General features: G+C 58.6%; 1 protein-coding gene across 8 annotated transcripts in view; it reads right to left on the reverse strand.

Annotated features, from left to right (window-relative positions):
- The window catches only part of SORCS2 (sortilin related VPS10 domain containing receptor 2), a 507,916-nt gene that overhangs the window by 27,618 nt on the left and 452,490 nt on the right, over positions 1–27,808 (reverse strand). For all 8 annotated transcript variants that reach the window (XM_021100959.1, XM_021100958.1, XM_021100964.1 and 5 more), the window contains exons 9-14: positions 23,386–23,565; positions 18,919–19,065; positions 14,761–14,863; positions 7,299–7,375; positions 3,613–3,704; positions 2,779–2,886 (exon numbers count right to left, since the gene is read on the reverse strand). In XM_021100959.1, the coding sequence (XP_020956618.1) occupies positions 2,779–2,886; positions 3,613–3,704; positions 7,299–7,375; positions 14,761–14,863; positions 18,919–19,065; positions 23,386–23,565 (707 nt within the window). The remainder of the gene's footprint in view (positions 1–2,778; positions 2,887–3,612; positions 3,705–7,298; positions 7,376–14,760; positions 14,864–18,918; positions 19,066–23,385; positions 23,566–27,808) is intronic.

Consider the following 27,808-nt stretch of genomic DNA (forward strand, 5'->3'; position numbering starts at 1 on the left):
CAAGGAGACTGAAGCAAGGCCCCCCTCAGGATGGCACGGCTGCGGCCCACCTCCCGGGGGAGCCAGGATGGGTCCCCGGGGCTGGTGACTGCGAGGCTGTGATGCGCTGCTCGGGAGACACGCACAGGCCCGCGTGGGACCACAGCGCAGCTCCCCCCGCTGGCTGCAGGGGCCCCGCCGGGAAGTTATCCCCTGCTTGTCTCTGAAATCCTGCTTCTTATGAAACCCGCAGGCTCAGCTGACACTTTGAGAAACACCTGCCACTGGCTAATCTAAGTTTCAGGAGACGAAGTGCTTTCAACTGCGGGGAAACAGGACAGCGGGAGGGAGACGGGAGACGGAGGGTGGGGAGGGAAGGAGAGACAGAGAGAGACGGAGACAGAGAAATAGCGAGGGAGAGATGAAGGCGAGGAGGGGAGCGGGGTGAGGGGCTGCTGGGCCTGGAGGGATGAACGTTTTGGTGCCACCTGCCAGTGTGCTCCCTCTTTCCCAGCCTGAATTATTTCTGTGCCAACTGGAATTTGAACGTGGCCCGAAGCTGTAGCAGAGTGAGGTAGAAGGCTGGTAGGAGCGGTTCTGATGCTTAAAAAAACGTAAGACGTTCACAGCATCAAGCTCTGAATTCTGCCCCTAGCATTCCAGAAAAAGAATCCCCATTGTTGGCGGGAGATGATGAAAACCAGGCTGTCTCTGGGGCTGAGCCCAGCCCTGATGCAGGGACAGACGCTTGACCTCCGGCAGCTCCCAGGTCCACGCCACGGGGTAGACAGGGCTCCCACGTCTCAGCCGGGGATGCTGAGGCTCAGACCCAGCCGACGGTTCAACCTCGGCCGAACCAGCAAGGCCAGCTATGCCTTCTGGCGTTTTTGACCCTTCCCTTCTGCACGGTGGACTCCGGCCCTGGAGAACCGGTCAAGCAGCAAAGCCCGGCCGCCACACGCAGACCGCACTGCGTCAGCCAGGCTGGAATCGGCCTCCCTCCCTCTCCATCCCAGACCGAGGCTTCCAAAATCATGAGGGGATGAGGGGACAGGCGGTGAGGGGACAAGGGGACGTCGGGAAGGAGGTACCGCATGGCAGGGCCACGGAGGAGGGGCAGGGGGTGATCAGAGAGCCAGAAGCATGAAGCGTCCTCCCCCAGTATTTCTAGGTCTGCTCATGGGTCCCCTCCAGATCTGACGGGCGGGGGGCAACTCTCTAGGTGTGGAATTGTTGGATTTTAGCACTTTTAGAAGAGGGGGAAAGCAACCCTTTCCTGGAGATTTCTGATGAGAATAAAATGAAATAACGTTAACACACGCATTCTGGGTACGCGTAGGTGTTCAATAAAGCTTCTTTCCAGCACTCGTAGCAAGAGGCCATCTTGAGAAAGATACAGTGGGGACGCTAGGCTGGCACAGTCCTGGTGGCCTGGGACACCCCCTGGAGGGGTCACTGGAGCGGGATTTAAGTCTGGCAGGACCTCAGACGGCTGCCCGTGCCGCAAACAGCCTGAGGCCCGCCCTCGGGAGTTCCTCAAAGTCTGCCTGGGGAGAGCAAGAGCCAGAAGCCGAGGTGCCCACAGGGCAGGTCCCCTCCCAGCGTCTGGCACGGGCAGGAGTCATGGGGTATCAGGTGGCTTCCTGGGGCCACCATAACAAACTTCCATAAACCTGAGCTTCAAGGGACAGGAACTTATCCCCCACTGTGCTGGAGGCAGGAACTCGGAGATCCAGGTGTTCAGAGAGACGGGCCCTCTGGAGGCCCCAGGGGAGGCTCCTTCCAGCTGCTGAGGTTGCAAGTGTCCCCGGGGCTGTGGCCGCCTCCCGGGCCTCTGCCTCCGTCTTCCCAGGACGTCCTCCCTGCCTGTCTGGGGCTTTCCTCTTCCTCTAGGACGCCCCCTACCTGCCGGGTGGACTCATCTCAAGTAGTCACACCTGCAAAGGCCTGCCTCCCAGGTAAGGTCACATCCATGGGTCCAGGCTGGACAGGAACGTGGGGGCCGCCGTCCTCCCCAGTACAGGCGTCATCAATAAAGGGCACGCGGCGCACACAGGGCCCGCGCTCCTGCACCAAGCGCAGCTGCCTCGCGGAACTGTTAGAAATGCAGCCCATGAATGAGCCGAGCCTAAACAGGTGCCCAGGGAGAAGGCTCCCACAGGCGGCCCCTCATTACAGGTTCTGGGCGAGCGCCTTCTCACCCTACCAGGCCATAGGGTGCGGTCAACCCCTGGGTGACTTTCAGTCCCCAGCTGTCCACGCTCTGCTCCTGGGCTGGGAGCCGCTCTGCATGGGGCTGCCCTTGACCTGGGTCAGGGTCGTGAGGCTGGGCTCCCAGCCTGGATCGCCCCACAATGGGCCATTCGCGTCTCAGGCCCTCTCTGTGCACCGCGCCTGCAAGTCCTTCACAAGTGCCATCAGCCAACTGTCACCACCACCCTCACCTCCACCACCACCGCCGTCATCATCACCATCTCGTAAGGCCGAAGGGCAGTGACCCAGCACTGCCCCTTGGCACTTGGGCTCACCCCTCACCAGCCAGACGATCCTGGGCAGATGACGAATGTGGCTGAATAGAAACAGAGCAGCCACCTCCCGGCGGCGGCGGGTGGGGGTACATAGTAGACAGTGAGCACTCGGGGGGCCGGGGCGAGGGTGGAGGCGAGAGCTGGCAGGATGCAGGGGGAGGCGGGGGGGGCGTGCTAACCCCGCCTAGAGCAGCGAGGCCTGAGGCAGCCTCCCCCACGGCCCGTCTGGGGTTCGGCTCTGCCCTGCCTGCCGCCTCCCACGGGCACTCACGTCATGACCAGCGTCTCGTCCCCCGGCTCACTCAGCAGCCCGTCCACAAACACGGAGGTGCTGGTGAAGTTGTGCGTGCTCCAGGTGAGGCCCTCGTCCACGCTGAACCTGCCAGGAGAAGGGCGGTCACCACCTTGGGGTGATCTGAGTCCCAAAGAGCTGCTTGGCAGCCCCTGGGGTGCAGAGTTACCCGGGCCTCGGAAACATTCAGGTTGGCCCCACCCAACACCTGAGCCCAGCCCAGGGTGGCTGGGTCACTCACAGAGCCTACTGCCTCCCCGTGTGGCCTCCTGCAGTGTCACCAGCTTCTGCTGCAGAAAGATCTTTTTCAGACTAAAGTGATACTGGCTGCCCAGCAGCTCCCCCGTCTCTGCCTTCCCAGCCGAGCCCAGAGCTCACACCTGCCCTCACTTTCCCACAACCGCCCTTCAGATGTCCGAGGCGAACGCCAAGGAAATACTCCAGGTGGCTTCCTTGTCTGCCCCCACCTCTTTCACGTAACTAATCCCTGTCCATGCGTGACAGTCACCTCCTCTGGGAAGCCCTTCCGGCTCCTCCAGAATGGGGTAGGTAGGCGCCTCCTCGCAGCCCCAGGCCTCCCTCCGACCCGCAGACCATGCTGGGTCATGAGTCCCCTTTTCCTCGTCTCCCCAGGCCCGGCGGGAACAGCCCTCGAGGGGTGGGGCTGTGCCGAGCCTGCCGCTACCCCGTGTTGGGGTTTAGGGCCACGGTCCTGGGGCCGCAGGGGAGGCCGTTCTGGGGCGTGTCCTGAGGGGTCCCGGTGGAGGGAAGCCCCGCCCACCCGCACCCAGCGCGGGGCGCCGCCCGCCTTACTTGAGGATCTTCAGGGGGATGGACGTGTCCTTGATGGCCACGATCACGCCGCCGTGGTCAAGGTAGAGGATGTGGTGCTCCTCCTCGAACACCTGCGGGAGACGGCGGGCGGGGCTCAGAGGGCGGGGCCCTGAGGAGGGTCCCGGGGGTTCGAGGTCCGAGGTCACGCGCCAGCGGTGGACGGCGGGGCAGAACGGCCACTGCACTGGCTGGGGGACAGCAGCAGAGTCCGGCTCCCTGAGGCAGGGCTGGTCGGAGGGCTCCCGGAGTCCCCAGGCTGCCCTCTTCTCTCCCTCACCTGGCAGACTACGTGTGGGATGAGGGGATGCCAACGGCGACTGAGTTCTAACCACTGACGAGAGAGAACTGCACACAAGCCCCGCGGGTGGTCCCACCTGCAGGAAAGACCCATGCGCCCCAAAGGCCAACCACGCGAGGATGAGGAAGATAGGATGTAATTAAGAAAAGCATCTCGGATAAGCACCACCAGTCAGAGCAAACCACTATTTAACATTAAGACTCAGTTCACGCGCCACCTCCTTCCGGAAGCCCTCTGTGATGCCACCTCCTTCAGGAAGCCCTCTGTGATGCCACACGGGAGAGGAGCATTTCTGGGGCCCTCTGCCCCAGCACTCACTGTGCGAATCTGTCACTGATTCCTCCAGCCAGGGAGCTCCTCAAAGGCCAGGCCTGCCTCTGAGTCCTCTTCCTGGCCCAGCACACGGCTCAGCTCACAGCTGGGGGTGCCTGCGCTCAGGGAGTGTGTGGGATGCATGAAAGAACAAGCGAGTGAATGAATGAATGAATCCCTGCCAAGTCCTCAAGGACAAAAGATCGGGTGGCCCAGACAGGGCTCTGGAAGGAGGAAATACTCCAGGTGGCCTCCTTGTCTGCAAACAGCTCTGGGTGGGGTCCCCTGTTCCAGACGGGGACACTGAGGCTTGGGAACAGGGAGGCTAAGCCGAGGCCTGCAGCCGGCAGGTGGCAGAGCTGGGTGTGGCTCTTTAGTCATGCCGGGGCACAGGGCCCCCACTAGGTCTTCCAGGAACACAAACACCTAGACGGCCGGCACAAGTCAGGACCCCAGAGAGGAACACCCACGTCCTCCGCCAAGTCACCGCCTCCCTGCATCTCACCCACCAGAAGTGGGGGTCCTGCGGCCTGCTGGCCGTGGCCCAGATGTGTGCATAAACCTCACCTGTTCCCTGCACCCTCCTCCCTCAGGGACAGGCAGGGGGCCTTCCCCCGTCCACCTGCTGGAAGAGGGATGCCTCCCAGCTGCTCCAGGGGCCCCCACAGGCAATTCCACCCTCATTAGCTTGGGACTCTGGACAGGGGCTCCACCCCCACCAGGGGACCACAGGGCCTTTGCACATCGGTGGAATGGTTTTCTGTGCCTTGCAGCCCCCAGGCAGTAGGGGGCCAAGGGGGTGGGTGGTCCCCCAACCCCTTACCCCACTTCTCCACCTCCCCCACATCCTGAGCTACAGAGGGGGCTCCTTGAATGCTTTACGGCTATTGTTTTTAAATCATCTTAGGCAAGTCACATTTTTAATGTGGAATGTCCCTTCAACAGCACATATACACTGTCATTTGTAATTTACACTTTTTTTTGTCTCTTTAGGGCACCATACAGAAGTTCCCAGGCTAGGGGTCTCATGGGAGCTACAGCTGCCGGCCTAGACCACAGCCACAGCAACACAGGATCCAAGATGTGCCTGCCACCTACCCCACAGCTCATGGCAATGCTGAATCCTTAACCTACTGAACGGGGCCAGGGATCGAACTTGCGTCCTCATGGCTCCTAGTCAGGCTCTTAGCCCACGGAGCCACGACGGGAACTCCAGTAATTCACATGCTGAGAGTGTTTCACACGCTCATCGCATCCTGGACCAGCTGTCCTGAGCTCACCAGAGCCTTCCTGTCTTGATCCCACCCTGACCTCTGTCTCCTGTTCCCCTCCGACCCCGGGAACTCAAAACCCAGCTCCGGCATCTCCCCCTCCCCCGCCACACACACGCAGGTGCACGTACGCACCCCTCTTCTCCTCTGAGGCACCCCAGCCCCCACCCCCGCACCCTCACCCATCACTGGGTAAGGACGGAGCACCACGGCCCAGCCCCGAACAGACCTCCCGTTTCCTTCTGACCAGCCCCCAAGTTTGAGGTCTAAGCAAATTTCTTGACAAGAGTGGCCGCTGGGAATACCCTGCAGCTGGTTTCCACGCAATCTGAAGGGCACCCCTGTTTCACCTGGTCCCTTAAAACCTAAAAGGAAGGAGCGGTTTCTCTCGTGGATGCACAAGTGGCAGCCTCTAAGAGCGTTTAGACGTCCACTCGTTTCGGTGACACAGAAACAGGGCAACACAGTGCATCTCTTTTGTCCTTTTCAAAAGTCCTGGCTCCCTGCATATAATTTTAAGAAATGCCAGGGCTTGAAACCCAGGATGCAGGGGAGCTTTGCCCTTTGGGGATCAGCATGTTTGTCCAGAGGGGTTCCTGCGAGAGGGGCAGGAAGTGGGTACGCAGGAAGCAAACATTAACCAAAAACCAGAGTTCCTTACATCCACGGGAAGGGAAAATGCATACAAAAATTTAGTGCATTTTTAGGAGTTCCCACTGTGGTGCAGCAGAAATGAATCCGACTAGGAACCATGAGGTTGGGGGTTCGATCCCCAGCCTTGCTCAGAAGGCTAAGGATCCAGCATTGCACTGAGCTGTGATGTAGGTTGAAGATGTCGTTTGGATAGGATCCTGTATTGCTATATGGCTGTGGCATAGGCTGGCAGCTGTAGCTCAGATTGGACCCTTAGCCTGGGAGCTTCCATAGGCCAAGGGTGTGGCCCCACAAAGAAAAAAAAAATGTATATATATATATAGCACATTTTTAAAGAAAGAATTTACAGTAGAAACTATCACTCCACGAGACTGGCAGACCAGAGGAGGCCTTTCCTCTCCTGGGGCCAAGCACTTGGGTTCGGCTCCTGGGCTGCCTGGACCATCAGCCTTTGCTCCCTTGGCCACTCTGCTCTGAACGACACCTGCCGGCAGCGGCACAGCACCCGCCCCTCGAGTCTGGGAATCTGAGCTGCGTTGGGGCGGGGGAACGTGAAGGGGCCCTCACAGTGAGACCCTGACGCTGGGGGCTGTTTCCTGCATAACTTTTCTTCTCCCTTTTCTGCTTTTCTTTCCTCGGGTCACACTGAACAGCAAATTGTCACCCCTGGATGTCTCCCGGCCACCCCCCCGTGGCCCCCCCAAAGCTTCCTCTTCCCCCATTTTCTCCTTCTCTCCCAAGTCTCTGCAGTTCACCCAGCAGCTGCCCCTGCCAGGACCCTGGGGGGCTGTCCGTGACCCCCACTTCCTGGCCTCTGGGCTCAGGGCTCAGCCAAGCGTCCAAGTCCCCGTGTGGCTTCCTGCCGGGGGGCACCTCCACCCGACGTGGGCACCCATGCCCTCCGCTTGGATGGTCACGGTAACCCGCCCGAGGGCGTAAAGGTGAGGTCCCTCCGTAAGTGTCCGGCAGGCAGGCGGGGCCAGCCTGGCCTGGGCTCTCTTTTCACAGACGGTGATGTTAACACCGGCCAGAGGGAGCCACGTCCAGCCACTGGGGCTGGGGAGGATGACGCTGCGCCTCAGAACTCCTCGGGGAGGGAGGGGGTACCGGGCCCCTCCCCCGCACCTTACCTGCCGCCAGGTGTGCCCGCAGTCTGACGTGATGTACATTTCCTCTTTGTATTCCACCAGCTGGGAGCCCAGGTTACCTGGTCCAGAGGAAAAGGGGCAGGGGACTCTTAGGATGGGTGACTCTCCCCGCTAGCAAGGTCCGAGCGCAGCCGCATCCCCAAGCCGAGGCTGGGGTACCCTGGTCTATACCTTCCAGCCCCCCTCTGCCCTCCTCTGATAACCGCCGGCCTGCGGTCACCAGGGGTCCCAGTCTCTGCAGTAAAGGGTTACCCTTGCCCACAGAAAGCCAGCCTCAGGCAGCTCTGGCCAAGTCCCGGTGCAGAGCCTGGGGGCCTCGGGGGACCCATGGGTGACAAATGTGGTTCAGGAATAAGAAGCGTGAAGTGGTGGTTGGGGACAGGCTACAGAAGACGTGGGTGCCAGATGGGCGGTGGGGTCTTGGCAGTCCCTGTGGGGCAGGACACGGCTGGGCTCACATTTGGAGCTGGCCTCCTGGAGGCTCAGCACAGAGAAGGCCAGAGGCTGGTGGAGGGCAGCGTGGGGCAGTCTGGATGAGAGGCGGGGCAAGCACACAGTAGGGGCTCATTAAACATCTGTTGAGGGGACGCTTGGGAGGATGCAAGGTGGGTACCAGGCTGGCTGGGCATCCAGGAGGCTCCTCCTTGGTCTTGGTTCCCGGGAGTCCCTACCAGGCTGGCAGGTGGGTTTCCAGCCTGGAAGACCCCTGGGGGGGCTGGGACGTAATCCTGGGGGTGATACCAGAGTGGGGAGGACCTCCACTCAGTGCCCAAGACAACGCCAGCTGATAGATGAGGAAACTGAGCCCAGGCGGACTCCTGCCGAAGGAACAAAGGCCACCTAGAAGACACAGCTCCAGTGCCCTCATGGCGCCCGTTAGGCTGGGCGGCCCCATGCGGCCCTGCTGGGAAGGGTCGTAGACAATGGGGTTTTCTGATGGGTCAGATGGGGCAGGTTTCCACTGCGACCGCATGACATTGGCAGAGACCAGGGGCCTGAGCTTCCAGGATAAGGGGACCTGCTATGAGGACTCTGACTCTCTCTTGGCGCCCCAGAGGCCTGGGCCACCTGTGCCTCACTTCCCCTTTGGAGCCTCACTCCTGGGGTTCTCACAGGAATGTCTCGTCCAGGGCCAAGTTCATGTCCCTGGAACGTCCCAAGGGAGATGGTTATCCTCAGACAGATGAGGCAAAGTGAGTCCAAGCAGAGTGGCAGAGGGTCTGTGTGCGTGTCTTTCAACCACCACCCACTGTCCAAACAAGCCCCTCAGCGTCTGTTCACCCATCCTTCATTCATCAGCTACCGTCTTTCACTGACACAGCATCGTTCCATCATCCACTCATCCCTCCGTCCTTCATTATTTTATCATCCATCCATCCATCCACCCTCATTAACTTATCATCCATCTCCCACTGACTCATCACCATTCCATCAACCTTCACCCTTCCTTCCATTCTGCATGAATCTATCGTCCGTCCATCCATCCATCATCCCCATCCGCACATGCGTCTCTTCTCCGTCCGTTCCACCCCCTTCCCCTCCTGCACATGGTCATCGGCATCTGCTGAGCCCCTGCCCTCTGCCCAGCCTGGCTCCAAGGTGAGGGGAGTCCCAGCCGAGCAACCAGGGCGCCTGCTCCCAGCGATCACTCATTCTGGCCAGGGAAGGAGAAGGGCGGCCTGCAATTGCACCCAGAGCCAGGATGCCTGGAGCCAGAGGAGCTGTGAGGGCAGAGAAGGGAAGCTAAGGGACCCAGGAAGCAGGGGATGATGGAGAGATTCCCGCAGGAAGTGACCTCCGCACTGCGCCTCCAAAGACACAGCCACCGGTCCAGGCAGAGGGAATGGCCTTGGCGGGGCATGGAGGTGGGAGGGGGGTTGGGGGGAGGCGGGTGCCGAGCTGGGTTCCCTTCTACCTGCCTGGCCCCCGGAAGGTGCAGAGGAACGGCCGCTGAAGGAAACGAGAGAGATGAGTGAATGAATGGAAGGCAGCGGGAGGGCGGGGGAGGGGGGGCTTCATCTCCCCATCATTCCAGATGCCGGCAGAGATGCTGGGACATGTGGGTCACACACAGAAGCCCTGCGGCCAAGCCTGCAGCCTCGGCACAGCTTCGCAGGCGGACATGGGGCCCGTGAGTTCCAGGGCGTGATGCCTGTCTTTTAAGCAACTGCTTTCCTTGCTCCGTCTACCAAGGCTGTCAGGCTGCCAGTCACCTAACAGGCACTGGGGGAGACAAGGGGAGACCCACAGAGCACCCGCACAGGCTGTCGGAGTGGAAGGCTCTGCGGGAAGCTGGATGCTGGTGCCTCAGTGGACGGAGGGGCAACTAAGGCCCAGGGGGACCAAGAGAAGCTGCCCTGCCGTGTCCCCTGGGCTGTTCTGTGATCTCGTTGGGCCTCCTCCCCCCACACCCCAGCCCCTCCGCCCCGCTTCCCTGCTCTTGGGGACCTGGGACGCAGTAAGCACTCACTGAAGCTGCATTTCCTCTCTGTCCTTCCTCGGCCTCCAGGTTGCCAAGTGGCCAGGCCCTCAGAGCTAAGACGGTGCAAAGCGACCACACAGGCTCCGCCCCAGCCCACACTTGGTGGCGGAGGACGGTGACATGGACCCTGCGGCCCCCAACGTGGCAGAGCCAGCACTGCTGGCGACTGAGACATCGCTGGCACAGGAGCCAGGGGACTGCCCCTGGACCTCTGGTTGCCACTGAGTTCCCAGCTCCAAGGCGCCGGGTGATCCCTGCCCGGCTGGTGGGACTCAGGTCAGCGCTTGACCTGCTCAGGGCCCTGGGCCTCACGTCTGGACACTACCCTGCGGGGATGGGCCCCTGACCGTCTGAGTCACAGAAGAGGGGACTGGGGGAGGGCTGGGGTGGGGCAAGGGGATCTCCTGGCACAGGCGGGCTGGGGTGCTCCGAGTTCCCCATCACCGCCACGCAAGGTTCACTTGGCCACGTGACTGTCGGGCTGTGTCTGGGAAGCGCTTGTCGCCTCTGCTGTGTGGTCCTGAAAATTCACGTCTGGATGAGGAGCCGAGAACTCGAGGCTCAGAGCCCCAGACCAAGAGCTCGGAAAGGTCTGCCCTGGAACCGGGACCTGCACCCTCAGTCTTAACCACCCGTCTGCGGCTTCCTGCCTCCACGGGGCTTGACCCCTCGACACGTCCCATCAGCAAGAACATCCCAGGTGGTACCCTCGGCCCACTGGCCTGGTTTCTGGCTTCGCTATGGCCGTTTCTCCACCCTGGTGTTTAGAAACCGGAGTTCCGGAGTTCCCGTCATAGCGCAGTGGTTAACGAATCTAGAAACCATGAGGTTGCAGGTTCGGTCCCTGCCCTTGTTCAGTGGGTTAATGATCGGCGTTGCCGTGAGCTGTGGTGTAGGTTGCAGACGCGGCTCGGATCCCGCGTTGCTGTGGCTCTGGCGTAGGCCGGTGGCTACAGCTCCAATTGGACCCCTAGCCTGGGAACCTCCATATGCCGTGGGAGCAGCCCAAGAAATGGCAAAAAGACAAAAAAAAAAAAAAAAAAAAAAAGAAACCAGAGTTCCTACCTTCGCTTTTGAACCTCTCCTTTCCCTTCCTCATTGGATCCATGGCTCCATTTTCTAGATGCATCTGTGGGGCTGGCCTCTGTCCACTGGACTGGAGGACAGGTCCCAGCAGCAGGGCCCAGGCATGGAGCCCAGCACAAGGGCAGCAGTGTCCAGCCGCAGTTTGAGTGACAGGACAGCCTGTGGCGACACATCTGGACTGGCTGCCTTCTACCTGAGCCCCAACTCAGCCTTTCGAGGGCGGCTCCCTCCTCCCTTCTTGTAGATGTGGAAGCTGCGGGGTCGGTGAAATGCCCAAGGCCCAGAGATGGAGACGACAGAACCCGGGGCTTGTAACTCCCACCTGCCTGTCCAAGGGTGGACTGAGGGATGGATGGCAGGAGAATGGGAGTGACCCTGGAGACAAGCAGCCATGCCCCCACCCCCCGCTGCCTGGGGCAGCTCCGCCCAGCAAGGCCATCGTAGGCCCCTCTCTTCCTGCCAGGCCACCCTGCCCACCGTGGGGGCTGCAGGAGGGAAGCTGATGGCTGCTCGGCTGCTGCAGCTACGTTGCTGCTGGAGGGAGCCTGGCTCACTCCATCTCCCCCGTGCTCCCAGCAGACACCCAGGAGGAGCAGCGGAGGGTGTGAAATATTTACACCTCAACTGACCCACATTGCACGGAGGGCTCCATTTGAGGAAAGCCCAGCAGGCTGAAAAAGCAGCGGAATGAAATACCAGTGCAGCATCCTGCCCTCTGGGTGGGGGTGGGGGGGTGGGGGGGACGGAGGCGGCTGCGGGCACAGCCTCTGCTCTCCGTTCTCCCTGTGACTCCCACACAATGAAGTGAAGCCCCCTCCGCGCAGACCCTGGCAGCAGCCTTGGGGGCTGGAACACTGGTGGGCTTCTAGGCCTTTGAGCCATGGAAACGTTTCAAATTACGCCTTTGGTACTTTGGTCAAGAAGTTGGGGTTTCAACCCATGACAAATGGAGAGTGGATTTTAAATGCACCATGGCCCTCAGGTCCAGGGAACTGAGTCCACAAGATCAGGGGTGTCCAGCACCCCAGCCCGTCCCTGCGTGGGACCTGGTGCCCCAGGAGCTGCTCCGAAATCGAGGCTCATGTGCATTTTTCACTGATGGACGCACTTCCGTCATGGAAGCAGGCAGACCCCGCCCCAACGGCAGTCACCGAACCGGACCCCAGGAGCAGAGATGAACGAGGAAACCCCAGAGGCAGAAAGGTTTTACTTGCAGTCTTCTCTGATCTGGTTGTGACACTTGCTCTGCTACTGGAAAGTCCCCTGTCCCCAGGACAACGTGAGCCGCCTCAGCCTGACACCCGAGGGCTCCTGCCGTCAGAGACGGGCAGTGCCAGGCGGTGGGGGTTCACCTCCCTGCCTCCTGAGCGCTGATGCGGTGATCCTGCAAAGCAGATCCCTCCTCTGCCTGGAAGGCCTTTCCTGCCATCTCCACGTGGCCTTTCACTCCCTCATTCATTCACTCACTCATTCCCTCACTCACTCATTCATTCACTCCCTCATTCATTCCTTCTTTCATTCTTTCACTCGTTCACTCACTCATTCACTCACTCATTCAGTCGCTCGTTCCCTCACTCGTTCATTCACTCGTTCACTCATTCATTCACTCACTCACTCATTCCCTCACTCACTTATTCAGTCGCTCATTCCCTCGTTCACTCACTCATTCAGTCGCTCGGTCCCTCACTCGTTCATTCACTGGTTCACTCATTCATTCACTGGTTCACTCACTCATTCATTCACTCGTTCACGCTCTCCCATGCGGCCTCCCAGAGCCCCCAGGGCCCGGGCCTCAGGGCTGGGATACATCTGCTGAAGGGTCGGGGGTGGCGTCCAGCTCAGGGTCTGGGGCCCAAATCCCCCGTGGTGCCCACGGTGCCAGAGTGGACAGAGGATGGAGCCGCAGCCGGGCCTCGGTGGCCTCCGCTCCATGACAAGGCAGAGACATGGGCTGTCTGACTGCCACTCACCCCATCTGTAGCCTGGGTGTGCAAGCTTCGGCCTGGCCCTTCCACACCCTGGATGAGTGGCCAGGAGGCCCGGTCCGGAGCCTCGCTTTCCCCACCGTCTCAAAGGGGCGCCGCAGCCCCTCCCAGGGCTGGGCTTCCCTTCCCTGAAGAGCCTGGGCTGGGTCGCAGGCTGTAGGATGGACCCCTCGCAAGTTGGGGCAGGTCCTTCCCTCACCTCGGTCTCCAGTTCCTCCTCCAGAACGTGGGGGAACTGACCTCTCAGGGTCGTTGTGATGAGAAGAGCTCAGGGCCCAGCAGGGGGAAGGGCCGCCATGGTAACTGTGGACACAGTGGACACGCCCAGGCCACCCCTCCTTTGCACCCGTGGCGTCAGGCCCCATCCCTGGGCTGAGAGCCACTGAGAGCCAGCCAGGCTGACCCCGAGTTCAAGGGTAGAAGGGAAACCAGGTGCCAGCTGCTGCCTGGCAGTGAACTTTTAAAACATGTGATTTTATTTGGAATGATTCCTCTAACTCAAATAAAACTCAGAGGTTTATTCCTTCAGCACACTTTTAGTGATCCCTGAAGAAGGTTCTAGTTTAACGGGCGAGATAGACACAATCAAAATGTATACTCCTTCCCTCGTGCTAATTTTGTGTGCGTCTCTCCCCACTAGCTGGAGCCTTCTTCAGGGACAGATAAATGTCCACTGTGGCTGTCCTCCCATCCACCCATCCGCCCGTCCATCCATTTCTCTATGTACTTGTTCACCATTCTGCTATCTGTTCTCTCATCAGGCCATCTGACGACCCATTCTTTCAACTACCCAACTATCCTCTCACTCATTCAGTCATGCATCCAACCTTTCACTGGCTATCCACCCTTCCACCCTTCCACCTATCCACCCTTCCACTGGCCATCTATCTATCCATCCTATCCATCCATCGCCATCCATCCAGCCACCCACCATCCATTGGCCATCCTTCCATCCATCCATCCTTCCATCCATCCACCCTTCCATTCATCCTTCCATCTATCCATCCATCCATCCTTCTATCCATCCATCGCCATCCATCCATCCACCCACCATCCATTGGCCATCCTTCCATCCATCCATCCATCTACCCTTCCATCCATCCATCTTTCCATCCATTCACCCTTCCATCCATCCATCCTTCTATCCATCCATCGGCCATCCATCCATCCACACACCATCCATTGGCCATCCTTCCATCCATCCATCCTTCCAGTGGCCATCTACCCTTCCATCCATCCACCCTTCCATCCATCCATCTTTCCATCCATCTACCCTTCCATCCATCCATCCTTCCATCCATCCGCCCTTCCATCCATCCATCCTTCCATCCATCCGCCCTTCCATCCATCCTTCCATCTATCCATCCTATCCATCCTTCTATCCATCCACCGGCCATCCATCCATCCATCCATCCACCCACCATCCATTGGCCATCCTTCCATCCATCCATCCTTCCATCCATCCACCCTTCCATTCATCCTTCCATCTATCCTTCTATCCCTCCATCGCCATCCATCCATCCACCCACCATCCATTGGCCATCCTTCTATCCATCCATCTTTCCATCCATTCACCCTTCCATCCATCCATCCTTCTATCCATCCATCGGCCATCCATCCATCCACCCACCATCCATTGGCCATCCTTCCATCCATCCATCCTTCCACCCTACCATTTAGTCAACACATACCACGCACCCCCTCTGGGCCATGCAGTCACCCCTCAGGGTGAGGTGCCAGGAGAGCTGGGCTTCCTGGAAATGCTGTAGCACTGTCCCCAATGGACACACCACGGCCCCAGGCCCGTGACCATCAAGTTCCACCCTTCAAATCAGAGCTTCCCGCAGGTAGAGATGGCTCCTGCCGCCTGACGGTAATGGCAGCGTCCTACCTGCGCCCATGATGAGGCCTGGGGCAGTGTCCTTGGTGTGCACAGTGCCTGACACGTAGGGGTTGTCTGCCCAGCGGAGGTGCAGGTGCAGGTGGCAGTCCGGCTGCAAGAGGGAGAAAGGGAGCCACGGTCAGCACCTGGGGAAGTGGCCTGGAGAAAAACAGGACTGAAGCTGAATCCGTCCCGGTGGCCTTTTGAGTGGGAGGCAGATCTTCGAGTCCTTGGGAGGAGTGGGTAGAGGGTGGGAAGGGGGCTCTGAGCCTGACTCCTGGGTGAAGGCCATCAGGTCTGGCCCACCATCTGATCGTGGATAAAGCAGATGGGCTTCTCCAAGGGAGGGTTCTCCCAGCCTGGGTGCTGGAGGGTGGGCTCCCGACACGCTCCTGAGGGCAGAGCTGGGCAGCAGAACAGGACTCTGGAAGCTGGCACAGCCCGTGCCCACGATCATTCATTCATCCGTCCAGAACCTCTCCTGGGGGCCTCTTAGTGACTATGGTGGCCTGGGCATCAGGGGAGAGCCATTGGATGCCCTGTAAACACTGTGCTCTCTGTAAGAGGCAGGGGGTGAGGTGGGCTTTTGCTAGGGCTCAGTTTGCCCTCGAATATCACTGTGACCTTGACACAGCCCCACGGGTGCCCTGGCTGGAGGGGCAGAAACGCCGGTCATAGGAAGAATTCTTGCAGCAGCTCACATTGCGGGATGGCTGCCTCTGAGCCCGCACAGAGCCAAGCGCTCTCCAAGGTGTGTGTCATGGAACACTCTTGGCTTCCGTGCTATCATCCCCCTTGTGACGTTGGGGAAACTGAGGCAGAGGCCGTGCAGACACTTGCCAGGGCAGAGGTGGGGCTGGGATCACGACCCAGGCTGCCTGGTTCCAAAGTCCAGGCCAGCAGCCCCCAGAAGAAGGGAGCGCCAGCAGTTCCCAGATGCCTCACCTGTCTCCCCCCCACCCCCGACTGCCTGCACCTCACACTCTGCTGAGGTGGCAGAGGCCACAGCCAGCACCCCAGCTGGGAGCGATGAGATCCAGGGGGAACAGACAAGCAGGGAAAAAAGCCGTGTTCTCTGGCCTTGTCTTCCAGAGTCTTCCCCAGGCCTCGGTGGCTCCAGGCCACAAAGCCGCCATCACATCCACAACAGAATACAAGCCATGGGACATGGGACGAGGCCAAGGTCTCCACGCAGCTTCCTCTGGGCCACCTGTAGGTTCCTGCCAGCCATCAGCCAGGGCTGCCTGTCACCCCCTTCCCAGGGTCCAGAGCTCCACAGTCACTGCTTTGTAACACCGTCTCCTGAAATCCACCCGGCAGACGGCATTTTGTGCTTTTTAACAGTTTCTTCTGGCCCCTGAACTGAGTATGTTTTATACAGATTATCCAAAGGTACAAGTGAAATGGACCAGTGAATTGAATATCAGTCTGGGTCAGACGCTGCCGGCCCCGATCCAGTTGGAGGTGGGCTCTCTTTGTCGGAGCCCGAGCTTCAGAAGGTGTATTACTCGCATCCCATATTGTCTGATTCCATTCACACAGGCAATGGGCAGAGCAATACAAAGTTCCCTCTGCAGGGAAATACAGAGACAGGAAGTGGCTCTGGGGCTTAGGGCGGGGGTGGGATGGAGGCTACAGGGCGTGGGGTTTCTTTTGGAGGCGAGGCAAACGGACTTCGGAGATGGGTACGCCCCTTGGTGAAGATACCAAAACCACTGAATTGCACCCTTAAGGTGAACTGTACGGGTTGTGAATGAGCCCTTGATCAAGCTGTTGAAGACAAAAAGAGAAAGGAGAGGAGGCAGAACGAGCTGAAAGACGCCCATTTTCAAAGCAGGCTCGGAGGGCTAGAGACCCTGCCCAGGCTCGGAGGGCTGGAGACCCGAAGACACCAGGACCCTGTGGGGTGGGAGCCTGTCCACTGAGCCCCCTGGAGGAGACCTCCTCCCCCACCAGGAACACTTCGATCGACTGGGATAAACTTGACCCACTGGGGGATGTTGGGCTGTGGCCAATCTGGATTTCTCCTGGTTTCTTACAACCGAGAAGCAGGTTGGTGACTTCATGACTGTGGCCACACCTGCCAGGTCCCTCTCCCCGGCCCATCCGATGACCAGGCACTAGCAGGAAGGGCGTGTCCAGGGGGAGGGGTGCCCATGACCTTTGTGAGCGGGACCCGTTTCCACCTGCAGAAGGAAGCCCTATGTCGGGAGGAAAAGGAGCCTCGGCAGGGACGCGGCGCACCCTGGCCTCCCCCCGCCCCAATCTCCATGGCCCTGCTCTGGTCCTGGGGGCCAGGTGGGGCCTGGAGTGGCCAAGCTTCCAGGCTGGTCTGCTCAGGGCTGCAACCAGCCCTTTCCACATCCCCAGATGCGCTGCGCACACAGCATCGCTGTCTGTGTGCACTGAGCCGAACAAGCCAGGCTGCTGCTTCCCCGAACCTGGCTGCCCCTCTGCCTCCCCAGCTCACACTGCTCTGTCCTCTGCTGGGCACTCGTTCGGGCCGGAAGTGGAAGACTCCAGGGTTCCCTGTGGTCAGTGGTGGCCCACAGGACACTGGCAGAGGGGGGCAGAGCCGTGGTCGCCGCTGGTGCTGTGGAGAGCCCCACAGGAGTCTTCCAGGCGGTCCGAGGGCTGCTGGAGCTGGAGGAGTTATGCTGGCATCTGACCAGTGGGGACACCAGGCCCAGTCTGCACTGAGCTGATGAAGGCCGTGGTGGGCGGGGACCTGGAGGGCCTGACCCGGCACTGTCTTCTGTGCCCAGTTGGGCGTCCGGGGCTCCTACTTCTATTATTTTAAGGCCGGGACATAAATCTTGAAAGGTTATCTGAGCTGCCTAATTGCAGACAAGAATCTATTCTTAGCAAAAACTTGCTTTGACAGATTAATCTGGCTTAACTTTGTCAAGGATGATACAAAAATTAGCCCTTTCACAGCAATTCTGTTCTCAGAAGAGCTTTTACAAGCGGCAGGTCGTTAATTCTCCCCGTAGGTCGACAGGTGCTACTACCCTCTGTTATGAGCCAGAGACGGGCGGATGCGGAGACCGGTGGATGCGGAGACCGGCGGATGCGGAGGCCGGAGGATGCGGAGGCCGAGTGCAGGCCCCCAGCTGATGGGGTCCCTGTCCAGGCTGTGGCTGTGCCTGGAGGGCATGGAGCCCCACCCTGGCCCCCTAACCCTAACCCTAACCCCAGCCATGCAGGGTGCCTGCCATCTCCAGGGGCCCTGCAGAGATTCAGGCCGAGCCTGAGAGGGTAGGATTGTTGGCCGTTTTTGTGTGTTGAAGTACTTAGAACAGAGTGCCTGCTCTTACGTGTTTGTTAAATAAACATCTTGGTAAAATAGACTCTTATTCTTTCTATTTACAGAGGCACGGCAATGGATGGGGGTCCCTGACCATCCATTGGGGAGAAACAGAAAAGGGTGTGTCCAATGAAGGCTTCTCAGTGAAGGGGACATCTAGGCAGGGTTTTCAGGTGTCAGTAGGAGTTCGCTGAATGAAGAAGAAAGGGCATTGCAGGCTTCCCCACCCCCAAGGAAGCCAAGACACTGGGGCAGCCTACTCTCATATTCATGTAGAAAGGCACCCCTGGAATAGGAGGACCGGCTTGGAGCTCATGATACTTGGCCAGCGTCCTGGTCCCATCACTTATCCAGCCCCCTACTTCCACAGGCAGAGCGTAGTTCCTGGCCCTTGACCTTAGCCAACAGGGCCTAGCAGACACAACATAAGCAGGTGTGCAATGTTCTTGCAGTGTTTCTGCTCACCCTCCTGCACCTCTGCCTCTGCCACAAGAATGTGCCTGGGCTGGTTCCTGTGTCCTGGTCCCAGGAAGACGCCAGACCCCTTCCTAAATTGGCCAAGGCCCAGGTGTGTGAGCGAGCCCAGCCTCTCCCAGATCTGGAGAAGAGTGATTGCAGTTTGGGGTGGTTTGTTACACAGCACTGTTGCCGCAAGAGCTGACGGATACATGCCCCTCTCTGACCTCCAGTTAAATCTTCTGTAAAGCAAGGAATTCTAGGGGGCCTCTTCTCCAGGCCCAGAGAGGAGGGGGGGTCACAGCTCCCAGATGGCCTTTCTCAGATGCCAGCCTCCCTGACCCCCAGGTCCTGCAGGGCCCACCCCGGGGAAGGGTGCTCTGTGCTGCGAGCGGGGCACTTACAGGCTTGCAGTTGGTGGGTTTCCCGCTCATGTCCACGCTGGGAGGCCTCAGGCGATCCCAGTCTCGGCCCTTGTTGTAGGTAATGAGCGTCACCACCTTCCCGTCGACTTTCTGGTTCGCCAGGAAGACTCCTTTCACCCCTCGGACCTGGGACAGAGGGGGACAAAGGTGAGGAAGCTGGCCCAGCCCCTTGCTAAGAGCTCTGTGTGCTCGGCTGAGGGGACAAGGGACCCCTGACGCTGGCCTGAGGTTTGACGGGGAGCTGGTTCTGATCCCAGGTTCCGAGTGCATTTCACGACACCGAGCCATGCTCCCAGGTTCAGACCCCGGCTGTTGGACAGTGAGCAGAACCCTGGTCCCTGACGCACCTGTGCATCACTGTCACCCCGTCTTCAGCCGGGGCTCCCCATTCAGACCCACCTCCCTCCCAGTGGACCCACTGGGCCTGGACCAAGGGGGTCACCCTGGGTTTTCCTCTGGGGACTCCCTCAGCAGAAAGCCACCCGAAGATGCCAGGCCGTGAGGACAGGGCCTGTGCTGGGCTCAGCCTGCCCTGGACGGGCTCAAGCTTCCCATGCCCCCGGCCTCAGGGTTTCTTGAGGGGCCCAGGGCAGTGACCCCCTTCTACTCTGTAGTCAGTTACTCAGGGGGCTCACGAGAAACAGCCAGATATCAGCGATTCCAGGTGTCGAACCTCCTGGATCCACAGGGCTGACACTTTCCAGCAAGTTTTCTGGGCACAGAGCCTTGGACCCCGTAGCTGAGGCCCGCTGCTGTGGCCCCAGTTCCTCGGAGCCCCTGTGTGCCAAAGCCGCTTATGCTGCTCCATAAATAGCATGAACTCAAGGCAACCAAGGCTCAGAGAGTGAGGGGTTTACCCAGAGTCAAGTTCAAGGGCTATGCTCAGGATACGAGTGAGAATACGCAATCGTTGAGTGCCTTCTCCGTGGCAGTCAGGGAGTTAGTAGGCACCAGCTCATGAAATCCCAGACTCCAGGAGGCTGGTGCTCTCCTAAGCCTTGAGGCCAAGTGCCTGACACGTGGGGCGCACCCCAGACAGGATCTGGAAGGTTCCAATGCACAGCGAACTGTGTTTGTGCTTCCTGTGGCTGATGAGACAGAGTAACAGGTGGCAGGCTTAAGACAATACACATGTACTGTTACAGCCCTGGAGGTCAGAAGAAGGCCAACATGGGTCCCACGGAGCTAAAGCAAGGTGTCAGCGGTGGGGCCGGATCCTTCTGGAGGCTGCACCGTGTCCCACTTTTCTCAGCGTCTGGAAGCAGCCCCTCCTCCACCCTCAAAGCCAGGGCACAGCATCTCCCTGGCCGTTCTTCCACATTTTCTGTGTCTTTCTGACCTTCCTCCTGACTCTCCTTCCACTAGTAAGGACCAGTGATTGCAGTGGGCTCCATGGCGAATCCTGGGTAAGCTTCCCATCTGCTGACTGTAAGCTCACTCCCCCTGCCTGCGTCACCTGCTAGGATGCTGCTGTCTGGGTGGGGGTGGGGTGGGGGTAGCCCCCATCCATACAGACGAAGCTTCAGGGCTGGTCCTCTGGGGGACAGCCCCAGGGGCAGGAGCACCACAGCCCCTTCTCTCACTCATGGTGACTCCAGCTGACCTGAGGCATCACCATGGGCCTGCCCAGCGCTGGGTCCAGACACCTCCAGATGTCCCAGGGGCAGACAGGATGCTGATGGGCCTGGTGATGGCTTGCTTTATTCGGAACGCACTCTTTTCTATCCAGAGGGGTCTCCATGGAGACACTCAGCAGTCAGCACCATGGACCCTCCCATCCAGAGAGGTAGGTACACACACGCTGAGTCCGCTTGGTGGAGCCTTGGCTCCCAGGACTGATGTGTCTGCTCCACGTATGGCCCTCTTCATGGCTGTGCTCGTGTCCTGGGGCCACCATAGCAGAGAATCAGTCCCCTCAGTCCCCTTCTCATTCAGGCTCCAACACAGAGGCCCCCCCAGAAAAGGTCTGCTGTCTTGACCGGAACTGGGTCCCCCCCCCGAAGAGCTGGTAGCTCATGGCCCTGAAAAAACCCAGGTCTCTCAGGACAGTGTTTGCCTGTGACATCTGAGACAAGACATTTTTCCTGGATATGCCATTGGACAAATGATGACCATGACAAAAACGGAACTGGCGCATGCGTAGAAACTCTAAGATGGGCCCTTCCACGCATGTCAACTCCCCAGAGGCAGCAACTGCTGCGGAGACGGTTGAGAGCTTGTGGAGCACTGACTCGGCACTAGGCACGCTGCATGCGGTTGATGGAAACAGGCCTCGGAGTCACACAGCAGCCCTCTGGGGAAGGTACACTGTCATCCTCGTTTCAGAAATGGGAGACGGAAGCACAGAGAGGCTAAGTAACCTGCTAAGGTCACACAGCAAATACGTACCAGAACTAGGGTGTGAACCCAGGTAGTCTGGCTCCAGAGTTGTACCGGTAACCACTACCTGTGATCCTGTTAGGTGGATTCAGAGAAGTCCCTTGCGAGGGCGCCCGGCTTTGGATCTGACCACTGTGACCGCCCTCCATTCCCCACGTCCCCTCACGTCCTGGTCTTCAGGAGTGCATTGCTGTGCCCTGGTTCTTCGGCCGACTTCTGCTCTGCCTCAACTCAGTCTGCACCCTTCCTCCAGGAAGCACTCCCTGATTCCCACCCCGGGCTGGCCTCATGGAGTCCTCCAGACGCTGACACAGTAGAGAGAGGATCTGGTCTTCCTGGAGGGCCTGGAGCGTGGCGTGCGGCACAGGCACCATGGACCCCGCCGTGGGCCGTGGGTGGGATGGATGTTCTCCGAATGCCCCGAGCCCCTCCCCCTGCCGCCCGCCCTCCCTGTCGCCTGGAAGGGCACCCACCACCGGCAGGTGTGCAGCACCTCGGGTTCTGCAGGACGGGCCCTTTCCGGGGCTGCTTCTGGCAGAACGAGGCCGCCTGCCCTGGGCGCGGCTTTTGGCCAACGGCAGGGGCCAGGGCCAAGTTCATCTCCGTGGTCCAGCTTGGGAAGTAAACCCTGACATACGGGCTCTCACAACAAACGGTCACTCTCATTCTTTTCTTGGGGAAGGTGGTTCCCCGCTGCCGTCGACATCTCTAGGATGGAAACTGCCGCCCTGGCTCTCCATCCTGGAGGCCGCCTCACCCCATGGATCCGCACTGTTGGCCAAGGCTCGGATTCCCACCTGCAGGACATCCCCGCCCCAGCCCCACAGGGACTGCGCAGCCTGGCAGGCCCACCGCCAGCATTTACCACCAGAACCTGCGGCCCCCGCAGGTGGTCCCATGGGCCAGGGGCTCCCTGAGGGCAGAGCCTGAGGTGGGAGCTTTGGGGTGAATGGCTGAGCCAGGGGTGCTGCCAAGAGAGTGGGTGGGCTCGGGCCCACAGACCTGGGCTCGCTCGCTTCCGGTCTCTCTGCAGGTGGCCCGCCCTGTCGGAGCCTCAGGTTCCCTACCTGCAAACAGGCCGAGAGACCCCTTCCCCTCTCTGGTGTGGACAAGAGCAGAGGAGGGACCGGGAAAGGTCGGGTCCAGGGCGGACCCGCTTTGGCCCGTGGCTGACATTCATGGGATCCGAGTGATACGGTGCATGGTGATTTTTCTGGGGCGGGAGCCCGGCGTGGGAGCCCGGAGCCCGGGTTTGGAGCCTCGGACACAGGTGGGGTGGGACCCCAGGGAGGGCACATGGAGGTCCCACTGCAGGCTGGGAGGCCCCTGCCCCAGCCTCAGAGAGAGGAGCTTTGGGCCGCGGGAGAGACAGAGCGAGAGCCAGAGAGCCAGGCAGACATGGGACACGCGGACGGGAGAGGGAGGCGCCCACTGAGCCTGCGATGGACTGGCCACCAGGGTCTGTCCCTCAGGCCCCACCCGACGGCTGGCAATCACATCGACGGCTCTAACCTGAACCCCAACTCAGCAAAGTGTTATCCCCCCAAAAGATTCCACACTTCTCATTAGCAGACCTGTATTACAAAGTTCTCGGTGTCTGCATTTTGAATTTTATCAGAAACAGCAAGTTTTCTCTCTTGCTCTAAGACTACTTGCATAGGGTCTTCGTGGCCTGCAAAGCCTAAGATATTTGGCCCTTTACAGAATTTTTTTAAATTTTCTTTTTTAAGGCTGCACCTGTGGCATATGGAAGTTCCCAGGCTAAGGGTGAAATCGGAGCTGCAGCCGCCGGCCTACACCACAGCCACAGCCACATGGGATCCGAGCTGCGTCTGCGACCTACACCACAGCCACAGCAACGCCAGATCCTTAACCCGCTGGGCAAGGCCAGGGATCAAACTATGTCGCGTTCTTAACCCGCTGAGCCACGACAGGAACTCCCCTTCAGAGAATTTTTGCAGGGCCCTGGGTCGGAGCACTAGCGATGGGGGGGTGGGGAGAGGGCAGAGCCGGGGCCCCCACGACGCGGGCGGAGGTCCCAGCCCCCGGCCCCCGGGCATGTCCCACCTCCAGGATGTCGACGACCGTGCTCTCCTCCGCCTGTCGGGAGCTGCGCACGTCCTCCAGGACCAGCGAGTAGCGCTCGCCGCGCGGGTCCGACTGGTAGAGGTTGTAGGTGTCGGTCTGGTACCACTCCTGCACGGCCACGAACACCTGGCTCTCGTCCGTGCTGACGACCTGCAGATCCTGGGGGGCGGGGGCCAGGGTCAGAGGCGGGCTGGGGGCTGGAGCCGGAGAGGAAAGCCGGCTGGGAGGTGGGGGGGTGGACCAGGCCTGGCGGGAGGCGGGGGGTGGCCGCAGCGCCCTTGGAGTCGGGCTGACCTGGACTTTCAGCCTGGCTCTGTCCCCCAGCTCCACGACATTTATCTCCCCGGGCCTCCGCTTTCCCACCTCCCAGATGGGAGTGACCTTCTGACTCTCCACTGGGTGAGGGACCCCCTCCCCGGCTCCGGTGGGGACAGGAACAGAGGAGGGGACCGTGAAAGGCCGGGTGCAGGCTGGGTCCCCTGTGGGTGTGGGGTTGGCAGCTGTGGAATCCAAGTATAAACTGGATTGATGGGAGGGAGGCCCAGGCACTGGCTGGGGTGGGCTGACACCTCCTCCCAGGCCCCCCCCCGGGCTGTCTGCCCATCTCTCCCTGCAGCTAGGAGAAGGTCTTCCTCCATGTACCCCAGATCATTAGACTGCACCCCAGACCATCAGACTGTACCCCCAGACCTTCAGAACACACCCCAGACTGGCCCCTCTAGGAGGCGGCAATGGGTCTCCTCCTAGACCCCTTTCTCACCCCGTCCTGAAGATCAGGCAAGGCATTCATTCGTTCAGCATGTATTCATTAAGCACCTACTGTGTGCCAGGCACCATTCTAGGCCCCAGGCGGCACCGGGCAGCCACTGTGTCTCTGCCTTGTGGAAGGCACACCGAGTGGGAGGAGTGGATTAATCCGCTCCAGCCACGCATCTGGGACGTCACTGGTGACTGCTGCCCTCAGCCCACAGCTCCTCCAGGCCAGGTCCCCCCCACCCTTGCTCCCACCGCACACAGCCAACAAACCCCCCCAGGGCAGCGGGCAGCCCAGGGCCTGTGGGAGCGGAGGGCGGGCGCCTGGCCAGCAGGCGGGCTGCCCTGCGGAGGGGAGCAGCCAGGGCCGGAGCCGGTTCCTCCGGAGCAGGAGCCCGGCCAGCTCCTGAGTGGGCGGGCAGCCATCCCGGGCTTCATTTCCAGATTTTACAGTTCAGAATTTAAAAAAAAAGAAAGAAAGAAACAACTGAACACGGAGGGAGAAGCAACCCAGGGCTAGGCCCGGCTTCTTGATTTTCTTTTTGCTCCCAGTGCTGTGTGGGAGCCAGTGAAAAGACACTGGAACGGGCCCATCTCGAGGCCATAACGAGCTTTTATGCTCAGGCTCTACGGCTCGCCTTCTATCACTCGGAGACTTTTATGGCCCCTCTGGTGGCAGAGCTGCCAGGATACAGGCCCTTAAGCCTGCGGGCGGAGGCAGGGCAGCCCCTCGCCCGCCCACCGTGGGTGGTACAGCGGGGGCGGGGCACGGGGGATGCTTCCTTTCACATTTCTCATCCAGTGTTAGGGTGTGGACAGGCCCTCTCTCTCTCTAGTAGCAGATGGGGTCCTTGTTCTGTCCAGTTGGGCAAGAGCTTCCGCTGGGAGAAGAAGAGGCCCCCGGGGCAGGGCACAGGCAGCCAGAAGAAGGGGCTTTGCAGGAAGGGCACATGGTGCTGTGAGCCGTCCACAACGCCCCTGGGGACGGGGGAGAACCCCGACAGCCTGAGCGGGGCCTTCATCTGTGGATGTCAAATCTGACCCACGGACACAAGTGGATCCAAGTGGCCCACGGCCTGGGAGGGACCGCAGCGTCAGGGCTGCAAGCCTGGCGGTTCCCACCTGCGACCTGGGATGGCAGGGCGACGCGGTGGCCAAAGGATGCGCGTGGAACCCGGGAAGTGAGGCCATCTCTGCTCTCCCCCTGCCCTCTCCTGTTTCTCCAGGCTCGGCCACAGCCAGGAGGCACTGTGTCATCGGGCTATCGGGCATCCTGCGGCCTCAGCAGGAGAAGACCTTCTAACGGCCCATGGTTCCGAGCATCGGCCTCACGGGACGCGCTCAGCATTTACCGCTATGGCATTAATCCCGACTCTTACCTCCTCTGCACCTGGGTAAACAGTGGCATAACCTGGGTAAACGTTTACCACAGTCCGGGAAACAAAGGCAAACGCGTCAAAAGGCAGTAAACTTGCCTGTAATTCTCCCCAGAGAGACCTGATATTAACATTTAAAAACGTCTACTTCCGGGCTTGTTCCCAAGCGTGATTCATACCTTTTTCATGTGTGGTTTTTCCACTTGCACGTTCACGTTATACGGGGAGCACTTTCCTCTGTCATTAAGATTATTTACAAACACCACTTTTAGTGACTGCGTGATATTCCCTTTTGTGGATGTACCATATTTCACTGAATATTTCCCCACTGGTGTGCCTTTAGCACCTCCAACTTTATGTGCAAAACAATCATAAACATTCCCAGACACAGATCTCTGCGTCTCTGTATTTTCGCAGCATAAATCTACAAATGAAACTGCTGCATCTGAGAGTAGGAACTTTTTTTTTTTTTGGCTATACTCGTGGCATGTGGAAGTTCCCTGGACAGGATGGAACCCATGCCACAGCAGTGACAATGCTGGATCCTTAAGCTGTTGTGCCACCAGGGAACTCTCATGAGGAGGAGCTTTTTTTTTTTTTTTTTTTTTTTTTTTTGTCTTTTTGCCCTGGAAGAGGGCCGCACCCATTGCATATGGGGGTTCCCAGGCTAGGGGTCCAATCAGAGCTCTTGTTGCCAGCCTACGCAGAGCCACAGCAATGCCAGATCTGAGCCACGTATATGACTTACACCACAGCTCACGGCAATGCCGGATCCTTAACCCACTGAGCAAGACCAGGGATCAAACCCACAACCTCATGATTCCTAGTTGGATTCCTTTCTGCTGTGCCACAATGGGAACTTTCAGGAGAATTACTTTTAAAGCTCTTGTTACGTGTTGTTTAATTATTGTCCTGAGAGTTTATATTCCTTCTCTACCAGCAGGGCTAGAGGGTGCTTATTGTACTTCACACATTGAGAGCAATCTTCTAAAAATCTTTGCTGATGAGAGAGTAATAAATAATATGCAATTTTTTCTTACATTTGCATTTAAGAAAATTTTGCATAAAAACACTTTAAAAAAAGAAAAGTTAGAAGCAGAGACATTTGTTGGCTCCATTTTAAAACAAAAGACATGGAAAAATGACACATATGGCTATGTGTTTGCATGTATATATATCTGTGTGGCCTGGAGAAATAAGTGGAAACACCAGAGTTGCCAATGTTTGTTATCAGGTAGAATTAAGTTTGATTGTTAAGTCATAGAAACTGAAAAAAAAAATGAGATAGAAACTCATTTCTCCTGTATGTAAAAGAAGTCCCGAGGTAGACGTTCCAGAATGGAAGTTCCGCAAAGGGACCAGGGACAGTGGTTCCTTCTAGATCACCATTCTAATGGCTCTTGTCCTCAGGGCCCATGATGATTGCTAGAGCTCCAGCCACCACATCAACATGCAAGGCAACAGGATGGAGGGAGTGAGGAGGGTGAGAAAGGCTAGCCTTTAAAGGAGGGCTCAGAGAAATCTCGTGGACATGATACTTCCACTTAATCTCACTGGCCAGATTTTAGAAACGACCACATGTAGCTGCAAGAAAAGCTAGGGAATACTAGTCCTAGCTGGCAAGCAATATTCCAGCTCGAAGTTGGGGTTTGTCAAACGAAGAGGAAGGGGAAGAAGGAATATTGAGAGGTCTCTAAGAGTTGCTACCTCAGTTACCCTGAGGAATGAGGAAGGGGTGCTGTCATGGGAAGAGGAATGGAGACAAAAAGCAGATAGAAATGGCATATATTTGCATGATTCCATTAGTTGTAGTGAAAACACGCTAAAGAAGTAATTTTGGGAAGTTTAAAAACTTTTAAAATAAGCATGATAGGGGAGATTTCCCTATAGATTTGTGCATAAAACTCAAGGAACAGTCTAATGAAACACCTTCATCAAATTCTTCCAGCCCTTTGAATGCAGTGACGCATTGCCTTCTGGCTGCCAAGATTTCTGATGAGAAACCTGCTTCTTATCTTCCTGAGGATCACCTGCGTGCAACGAGTTGCTTCTCTGGCTGCTTTCAAGGTTCTTTCTGCATCTTTCCAGAGTCTGATCATAACGTGTCTTGGTGTGGAACCCTTGGTGTTTATACTACTTTGTGCTCATCAAGCTTTGTTAGATATTTATAGCCCTGTCTTTCATCAACTTTAAGGAAGTCTGGGGCCACTAGTTCTTCAAATAACTTACCTGCCCCTTTCTCTCCCTCTTCTTCTTCTAGGTCGTCCATAATG

This window comes from Sus scrofa, chromosome 8 (genome assembly GCF_000003025.6).
Source record: "Sus scrofa isolate TJ Tabasco breed Duroc chromosome 8, Sscrofa11.1, whole genome shotgun sequence".
Classification (NCBI taxonomy): Eukaryota; Metazoa; Chordata; class Mammalia; order Artiodactyla; family Suidae; genus Sus; species Sus scrofa.